Source organism: Myotis nattereri (genome assembly GCF_964212035.1).
Source record: "Myotis nattereri genome assembly, chromosome: X".
Classification (NCBI taxonomy): domain Eukaryota; kingdom Metazoa; phylum Chordata; class Mammalia; order Chiroptera; family Vespertilionidae; genus Myotis; species Myotis nattereri.
The window spans coordinates 31,203,268-31,213,069 of NC_138078.1; the positions used below are offsets into that span (position 1 = coordinate 31,203,268).

Here is a 9,802-nt window from a genome sequence, read left to right on the forward strand (position 1 = left end):
CTCAGTCAAAAGCACAGCTAGCATTTCTGTTTGATTTTGGGGGGATGGGCTGAAATAGGCCTGTGCCCATTAAACTTCCTGAAATGAACACCTAGACCAAAAGGTTGTATAACCATCAGGCTTCAAGGGTCTATGTAGAGTGGGATGTTGTCCAATGGAAGTCCTCCTAGGGGCAGAGCAGGCAGCTCACAGGGTGTCTTTGGAAAGGATGACATGGGGAGAAACAGTACTGACAGACACACAGAGTTACAGACACCAGGAACCGGAAGCCACGTGGCAGAGCCTCTGGATAAATTATGGTTCCTTCTGTGCAGATATAAAATGGGCATTATTGAAAGTCATAGGACAGCTCTGGGCAGGGGTGGGGGTGTGTGTCAAGAATTCTTTGAATATCTCTTCCATAGCCTACTTGCACCTGGACTGGTGCTCTGCCAGGAGGGGCTGCAGGACCTGCATGAGCTCCTTCTTGAGCTCCCAGGTGAGCATGGCTCCACTGCTGTAATCCTTCCTGATTTGCTCCAGCTTGTCCTCATCCTCGAGGAAGAAGGTCATGTACATGAAGGACACGTCCAGGTGGCCATTTCCCCCAAACTGCCTGTGCTCCTCCATGATGTGTCTCCCTCCATAAAACACATACTTGTTGACCTTGGTCTTGATCTGCTTGGCTGTGTCTGTGAGGAAGTGGGCCAGTTGGGGTCACTGGCACTCCTTTGGGTCAGAGTCCCCTGCAGGGAGGGGAAGAAGGTCGAGTGCAGCAGGGTGGTTTAGGATAGAAGATCCTGGGTGTGACATCTCTTGTCATCCTGAAGTAAGGATCCTGGTTGATGGCACAGGGGCTGAGGCCCTGGACGTCCATCTCGCTCCCGAAGTTCTGTGGGAATGAGTTACTGAAGAAGGGAGCAGCCTGGATGGCAGGAAAGCTGATCTTCCCCTTGCAATCACTGTCTGCAAAGCCAAAAAATGCCTTTCACTTGGTTGAAGGTCACGTGCTTCTGATCTTCACCATATTCTTGTAGAAGTCTGTGCTCACCCCCATGTAGTCGAGGTCAGAGAAGATGGGCTTGTTGATGTCAAAGCCACAGGTGATGATGTCCTTGGCATTTTCCATGGAGTAGCCATAGGCCTGGTCCAGGGTCAGGACTTCCACAGGTACTTCTACTCATCTGCCATCCGGATGAGCAAGAGCACATTCAACATGTCCTGCAGCCACTTTGTGAAAATGAACGGGATGTGGTGGCCTACATGCATGGCTTTGGAAGAGGGGCCCCTGCCCATTTACCAGCGAAACAGCTTCTTGTTTTCATAGGCATCGAGGGCTTGGTTCATGTCTCTGTTTGAGAAGAAGGTGCATCTGTGCAGGAAACAGTGCAGTCTCTGGCCCGTGACTCTCTCTATTCTGTTTATCAGCTCTTGGTCAATGTTACTGCTTCCAAACAGACAATGAGCTTGTCATAGTCACTGCCTTTTGCACTGTTCTTCTGTTCATTTCAGGGGTCCACAAAATCCATTTCAGCTTCCATGGCACCCGGACCACTAACCCAGGTGCAAGGTTCTCTGGAAGGCAGTGGCCTTGTAGCTCTCCCCCGTGGCCACGTTGTAGCTCATTTTTAGCAATAACAGCCTCTTCCCTGCAGAATCAATTTCATCCTGGGCTGCGGGGGACACTGAAGAGGTGGCCTGTGGAGTAGCTGAGATCTCTGTGCAGCTGGGCTCTTCTTTTATAGTCTTCCCCCTCTTACTGTTTCCTTTGTTAAGCCCCTTTCTTCTCTTTTCTTCTTGTTCACCCCACCCTGCAGCTATTTGCAGTAAGAATTTCTTAGAAATCAACCAGTTTCTCACAAACACTTGAGCCTCTTGACCAATTCCTCATGAGAAAGTCCAATCAGGTTTTGGTTGTGAGTGTGTGTATTTGGGGGAGGGTAGGTGTAGAGACCAAGGAAACCCACTCTAAATTCAAACTATTAGCCAGTCATTGCATCATTAGCTGGTCATTAGCCACCCCACACTGCAAGCTGGCCTCCATTTAACCTCCACACTCACTCCCCATCTAACATCCTTAGTCTCAGTATGAGAACTGAGTTTTCATTTGTCCTCATGGGAAGAAAGGCAGACTCCAAGTGCCCTGTGGGTATTGTGCACTAAGGCAATGTTGTGAAAGATCAGTTCTGGGGTCACAGGGACCTGAATTTCCAAAGACAGCTTTGACTTTTTAAAAAAAAATATTTTTATTCATTTCAGAGAGGAAAGGAGATGGAGTGAGATGAAAACTTCAATGATGAGAATTATTGATCATGTGCCTCCTGCACACCCCCTACTAGGGATTGAGCCCATAACCTGGGCATGTGCCCTTGACCAGAATCAAACATGGGACCCTTCAATCTACAGGCCAATGCTCAGTCCACTGAGCCAAACCGGTTAGAGCTGGCATTTTACTTTTCTTTTTATTGCTGAAAGTATTATACATGTCCCTTTTTTTACCCTAGTGACCTCTCCCAGCACCTTACCCCCAAATCCTTCACCATCCCATTGTCTGTGTCCATGGGTTATGCATATACGCACATGAGTTCAGTGGTTGAATTCTTCCTCCCTCCACCCTCTCCTTCTTTCCCTATGAGGGTTGCCAGTGTGCTCCATGTCTCTTTGACTCTAGGTCTATTTTTTCATCACTTTATGTTCTTAGTTATTTTTCACATATGACTGAGATCATATGATATTGATCTTTCTCCCACTGGCTTATGCAAATTAACCGCCATCTTTGTTGGGTTAATTTGCATACTCATCCTGATTGGCTGGTGGGCATAGCAGAGTGATGCCAATTTCCATGTTTCTCTTTTATTAGTATAGACTAGAGGCTTGGTGCACAAAAATTGGTGCACTGGCGGGGGGGCGTGTCCCTCAGCTCCACTTGTGCCCTCTCACAGTCTGGGACCCCTTCGGAGATAATGACCTGCTGGCTTAGGCCCGCTCCCGGTTGGCAGAGGGCAGGCCCAATCCCTAGGTGCAGCCCCTGGTCGGGCTCAGAGTAGGGCTGATTGGGGAGTTGGGGCGCCACCCTCAGTCACGATCAGGGTAGGGCCGATTGGGTGGTGGAGGTGCCACACTAGTCACAATCAAGGCAGGGTCAATGGGGAGGTTGCGGATTCACCCCCTCTCATGCACAGAGCAGGGCCGATAAGGGGGTTGGGGCGCTGCCCCCTCTCACGCACAGAGCAGGGCCAATAGGGGAGTTGGGGCACCACCCCCTGTCACACACAGAACAGAGCAGATCAGGGGGTTGGGGAGCTTCCCGCTATCAGGCACAGAGCAGGGCCGATCAGGGGGTTAGGGCGCCATCCCCTGTCATGAACAGAGCAGAGAGGATAGGGAGTTGTGGCCCCGCCCCCTGTCACACACAGAGCCGCAGGGCGATCTGGGGGTTTGGGCGTTGCCCCCTCTCACACTGCTTCAGGGGCCAGGAGGCCTCGTGGCTCCACTGATCAAAGTCCTGGGAGGCCTTGCGGCTCTGCTTGTCACCAGGGCAGTGAGGTCTCGCTGCTCAGCTGATCCAGGTGCTAGGAGGCCTCACAGCTCCGCTGATCCCAGGTTCGGGAGGCCTCACGGCTCAGCTGTTCTCGAGTTCGGGAGGCTTTATGGCTCTGCTGATACCCGGGTTTGGAAGGCCTCTCGGCTCCACTAATCCCGTTGCTGGGAGGCATATTACCCTTTCACTATATACTATAGAGGCCTGGTGCATGGGTGGGAGCCATTTCTTTTGCCCTGAAGGGTGTCCCGGATCAGGGTGGGGGGTCCTGCTTGGGTGCCTGGCCAGCCTGGATGAGGGGATGGTGGCTATTTTCAGTTAGTCACACCACCTACAGGGTGGGTGTCCCCCCTGGGGTGCCTGGCCAGTCTGGGTGAGTGGCTGAGGGCCGTTTTCAGGCTGTCTGGTGACTAAAGCTCCCAACCTCTCCTTTTTTTCTTTCTTTCTTTTTTTTTATTCTGGGATTTATTTTCCTTCTATGGCTGTCACTGCAGCTGAGAGCCAGCTTTAGCTCTGAGGCTCGGCTCCAGCTCTGAGACCTCGGCTGCTGAACTCAGGTATCTGGTTTGTTTGGCTTCTATAATTGGAACACTGTTGCAAATCCAGCTTGGCCGGCTGGTTGAAAGCATGGTGTTTATTTAGCTTCTATAATTGCAGCATTGCTTCTTAGAGTGCAGCTCAGAGGCCAGCAGTGGCAGGCCGGGAACCTTGGCTTCCTCCATCACTGAAGCAAGCAAGCCTCCTGTTCGCTTCAGCTGCCTGGCTCCCGACCGCCATCTTGGTTGGCAGCTAATTTGCATATCACCCTGATTAGCCAATCGGAAGTGTGTTGGAGGTACGGTTAATTACCATGTTTGTCTATTATTAGGTAGGATAAAAAAACCAAGTAACCAACATGACCAGTCACTATGACATGCACTGTGGCTGGCCAATCGGCCTGATCAGGGGTGGTGCTGACCAATCAACCTCTCACGTTCCCTCCCCTGGGCTGGCCCAGCCCCAATTAGCCTGATTGGGGGAGGCTTCTGGACCCCACCCATGCATGAATTCATGCACTGGGACTCTAGTCCTATCTAATAAAAGAGAAACATGGTAATTAGCGTACATCCGCTACACTTCCCATTGGCTAAACAGGGTGATATGCAAATTAACTGCCCACAAAGATGGCAGTTAATTTGCATACAGAGGAGCAATGATGGGAGGCCATAGGGAAAGGACGGTGATTGGAAATACAGGCAGCAGGCAAGAGCCGGGAGGCATGGCCCCTGGCCCTGAATGGGAGAACCGGCCATCTTTGCCTGCCCCCCTGCCGGTGATCAGAGAAGCCAGAGCAGGGCACCGAAGAGGCCGGTGCCTGCCTCTTCCCTGGCCGCCCCTGCCAGGGATGAGGAACCAGAGATCCCATAGCAGGAAAGGGGGGCCTGCAGCTAGTCCCCCTGTGCGCCTGCCCCTGGGTCACTGCAGTGATCAGGGAGCAGGGAAGAGTGGTCACTAGCCAGCCCCCATGTGCGCCTGCCCCTGGGTCGCCATGGCGATCACAGAGCAGGAAAGGGCGGCCTGCAGCCAGCCCTGTGTGCGCCTGCACCTGGGTCACCACTGAGATCCCTGAGCAGGAAAGAGCGGCCTCTAGCCAGCCCCCCTGTGCACCTGCCCCTGAGTCACTGCAGGGATCATGGAGCAGGAAAGGGCTGTCTCTAGACAGCCCCCCTGTGCGCCTGCCTGTGGGATCGCCGCAGCGATCATGGAGCAGGAAAGGGGGGCCTCTAGCCAGCCCCCCCTGTGCGCCTGCCCATGGGATTGCCCCAGAGATCATGGAGCAGGAAAGGGTGTGAAGTATGGTACCTATTTGCTTTGTTTAACAATGGACAGGTTACTTTGATTTTCTAAATTGTATAAGTCATCCCATTCGATTGAATGCCTTATCGATTGAATGACTATTCCATTGATTGTTATCATACTGGTCTTAGAGAGCACATTCTTCTGTACCTGGGAAACAGGACAGCACAATTACCCTAAATTGTTTTAGTGGCCACAGGTGGTGCGTTCCAGCTGACTCAGTGGTCCAGAGACCAGGACAGCACAATTACTCTAAACTGTCCTGACAACTTAGTGGTCAGGAGACCCAAGGGTTCTAGACAATGTTTACCTGTCAATTCAGTGACCCCGAGACCCGACACTGTAATTAACATGCTTAATTCTGCTTCTGTAATCTGCTTTTTTGGGAGCCAGGTGCCACATTCCAAACCCTGGGATGTAATCAATACCTTTGTGATTTTGCCTATATAAGTCTGGTTTTGCCACCATCTTAGGGCTATGAGATTTGGGAATGGCCCCTCATAGTCCCGGATTGCAATAAATGTGACTCTTTAATTCGACTTCTTGAGGTGCCCTTCTGTGATTCGCGGGGTACGTTACAACAGGTGGCCTGCAGCCAGCCATGTGTGCGCCAGCACCTGGGTCACCACTGCGATTCCTGAGCAGGAAAGAGCGGCCTCTAGCCAGCCCCCCTGTGTGCCTGCCCCTGGGATTGCAGCGGCGATCAAGGAGCAGGAAAGGGGGGCCTGCAGCCAGCCTCCCTGTGCGCCTGCGCTTGGGATCACTGTGGTGATCCCAGAGCAGGGAAGGGCGGCCTGCAGCCATGCCCTGTGTGCACCTGTCCCTAGGTTGCTCTGGCAATCCCACAGCAGGAAAGGGCGCCTCACCCTGGCCACAGCTCAAGGGAGAGTACAACATGCAGTGGAGGCCAGGAGCCTGAGAGATCAACAGAGAGGGGCACCTCCCAGGTGTGGCTGGGGGCAGGCCCACAGCAGACAGACAGACACACACACACACACACACACACACACACACACACATACACACACACACACACACACACACACAAAGAGGACCCCTGCACCGAGCCTCTGCTGCCAGATTGTGGCCATCAGTAGGACATCTACTGAGGGCTCCTGGACTGAGGGGCAGGCTTGGCTGAGGGAACCCCATCCCCCAGTGAACGAATTTCGTGCACCGGGCCTCTAGTATATATATAATTAAGAACAATGTCAAAAAGTTTACTGACTATCTTTCTTCTAGGAGTTTTCTGGTTTTGCATCTTATAGTTAACTCTTTAATCAGTTTTGAGTTTATTCTGATATATAGTGTAAGAAAATGGTCTAGTATCTTTTTTGCATATATTTGTCCAGTTTTCCCAGCACCATTTATTGACTAGAGTGATGGTGAACCTATGACACGTGAACTCATTTTTTAGTTGATTTTTCTTTATTAAATGGCATTTAAATATATAAAATAAATATCAAAAATATAAATCTTTGTTTTACCATAGTTGCAAATATCAAAAAATTTCTATGTGTGACAGGGCACCAGAGTTAAGTTAGGGTTTTTCAAAATGCTGACATGCCGAGCTCAAAAGGTTCGCCATCACTGGACTAGACTGTGCTTATCCCATTGAATGTTCTTCCCCCCTTTGCCATAGATTAATGGCCCGTATAGGTGTGAGTTTGTTTCTGGGTTATTCCGTTTCATTGAGCTATACATCTTTTGCCATTACCATTTTGTTTTGATTACTAGGGGCTTGTAGAATAGTTCTATCAATGGTAGCATGATACCTCCAACTTTGTTCTTCTTTCTCAAGATTGCTGTGGCTATTTGGGGTCAAAATTTTTGGATTATTTGTTCCAGTTCTATGGTAAATGGCACTGGTATGTTGATATTGATTGTGTTGAATCTATATAATCCTTTTGGTACTATGGACATTTTTTACATTAATTGTTCCTATCCATAAGAAACAGTATATGCTTTTATTTATTTGCTTCCTCTTCAATTGCGTTCTTCAGTGTCTTATTATTTTCAGAGTTCAGACGTTTTTACCTCTTTGGTTAAATTTACTGGTAGGTATTTTTGATGCAATTGTAAATGGGATGTTTTCTTAATTTCTTTTCTGATGTTTCATTATTGGTACATAACCATGCTATGGATTTCTGAACACTAATTTTTTATCCTGTAACTTGACTAAATTCATTTACCAGTTCTAATAGCATTTTGATGGAATCTTTAGGATGTCTGCGTTGAGACCATGGGAACTGTCCCCCTTGGGGGCAGACAGGGCGGTCGGAATGTGTTTCAGGGCTGTGCTGAGAGATGGAGAGGAGACAGAGTAAAGGGCGGGAAGGCCAGTTCACAGGAGGGAAGATGGGAGGCGGAGAGTCAGTGAGGCTGTGGAGGCCGGGCTCTGCCCGCAGAGAGGGGGGCCTTGATGGTGAACAGGAGGAAGTGGAGGTCGCTGGCGTCACCAGGCCGAGGACCGGGGACAGGCTGTGGGTACTGTGGGTGCAGACGCTGACATCATTCTGATGAAGCTTTGGGATTCATGCTGAGGAAATAAGGATTCCCCAAAAGGGCTGGGCGGCGGTTAAGGACACAACCACATCGGGACCACATTCACCCAAGCTGCTCCGAGAAACCAAGTGCGGTTGACGTCCTGACAGCGGTCGCACTTGTCCTCACGGGTCACACTTTAAAATGCCATGAAGGCCAGGGGCCCAGCATGAGATGGGCATGGATTCCGGAGAAGGTCGGCCCTGCCCGCCTCCTCGGGGCCCCCTCAGGCCCCCCTGTGAGGGGCCCCCCGCCCCTCCCCAGACCCCTGAGTAACGGTCACTGCTTCGGGTCCCCTCAGAGCCAACCGCCACCACCAGCGGCCCGCAGCCTTCCACGTGTCTTGTCGCTGCAGACGCCTGACTCTGGTGCCCTGCCCTCACCCAGGACCTACGGAGACCCCAGCCGCCTACACCTGTGACCCGCCGGCCTCCTCCACTCAGCCTCAGCCTCCGACCCGCTCCTGCGCCTGCAGACATGGCCACTCCTCCGCCCTCCTCTGAGCGCCAGCGCTACCATCCAGACTGCGAGGCCGCCATCAACCACCAGATCAGCCTGGAGCTCTACGCGGCCTCCGTGTACACCTCCATCCCCACCTACTTCCAGAGGCACAACTGGGCCTGGCAGCAGGGCTCCCAGTACTTCCGGAAGTGGGCCCTCAAGACAAGGGAGCAGGCAGAGCGGTGGCTGTGGCTGCAGAGCCAGCACGGGGGCCGAGTCCTGCTGGAGGACGTCCCCTGGCCGCAGCAGCACGAGTGGGACAGCAGCCTGATGGCCCTGGGGCTGGCCCTGCTCCTGGCGAAGAGAGTGGACCAGGGCCTGCGGCACCTGCACCGCCTGGCCACCCACCGGGAGGACGCCCACCTGTGCGAGTTTCTGGAGAGCCACTGCCTGCACCCACAGGCGGCCTTACTCCAGGAGCTGGGCGACCACATCAGCCAGCTGCGCCAGATGCAGGCCCCCGAGTCCTGCCTGGAGGAGGACCTGCTCCACAAGCTCATCCTGAGCGACGGAGAGTAGCACTGACCAGGACTGCCTTCCAGAGAGCCGTGGGGGCCTCCCTGCCCCGTGCCCGGATGCCATTGGCCATATAGTCCATGAAAAACGGGCACTTCAGTTCTGGGTTCAAGGTTCACTGTCTCTTCAAATAAAGTCATTGGTTCTTAAATAAATAAAGGTCTTTCTCTGATTCCTGTGATGAAATCCCTCACATTTCAGTTTTAAAACAAGTATCCAGGAGTCTCCACCAAGGACTCAATTAGGTGCAGCTCGAGACCCTGGATGGAGGAGGGAGGAGTGATTCCATAGGACCCTTATGGAGGGAGGAGGGATTCCATAGGACCCTGATGGAGGGAGGAGGGATTCCATAGGACCCTGATGGAGGGAGGAGGGATTCCATAGGACCCTGATGGAGGAGGAAAGAGGGATTCCATAGGACCCTGATGGAGGGAGAAGGGATTCCATCGGGCCCAGATGGATGGCGGAGGGATTCCACAGGACCCTGATGGATGAAGGAGGGATTCCATAAGATCCAGATGGAGGAGGAAAGAGGGGATTCCATAGGACCCTGATGGAGGGGGAGGAATTTCAGAGAACCCTGGATGGAGGAGGGAGGAGGAATTTTATAGGAAGCCTGGATGGAGTTGGGAGGAGGGATTCCATACGACCCTGATGGAGGGAGGAGGGATTCCATAGGACCTTGGATGGAGGAGGGAGAGGAAGTCCATAGGACCCAGATGGAGCAAGGGAGAAAGTATTCCGTATGATCCAGTTGGAAGGAGGGAGGAGGGATTCGATAAGATCCTGGATGGAGGGAGGAAGGATTCCATAGGACCCTGGATAGAGGAGGCGGGATTCCATAGGACCCTGATGGAGGGAGGCGGGATTCCATAGGACCCTGAT

General features: G+C 52.3%; 1 protein-coding gene and 1 pseudogene across 2 annotated transcripts; one reads left to right on the forward strand and one right to left on the reverse strand.

The window, feature by feature from the left end:
• Positions 1 to 405: 405 nt before the first annotated feature.
• Positions 406 to 2,540, reverse strand: LOC308511629 (tryptophan--tRNA ligase, cytoplasmic-like; annotated as a pseudogene). The gene is made up of 2 exons: positions 2,505 to 2,540; positions 406 to 1,647 (listed from the first exon to the last, which is right to left on the reverse strand). The product of its transcript is annotated as a tryptophan--tRNA ligase, cytoplasmic-like (transcript).
• A 5,837-nt stretch (positions 2,541 to 8,377) lies between these two features.
• Positions 8,378 to 8,920, forward strand: LOC308511630 (ferritin heavy chain-like; the record flags this gene model as incomplete). Its single annotated transcript, XM_081081615.1, has 1 exon — positions 8,378 to 8,920. One exon carries the CDS (start codon positions 8,378 to 8,380, stop codon positions 8,918 to 8,920), a length of 543 nt encoding a protein of 180 aa, XP_080937741.1.
• Between the last annotated feature and the right edge of the window lie 882 nt (positions 8,921 to 9,802).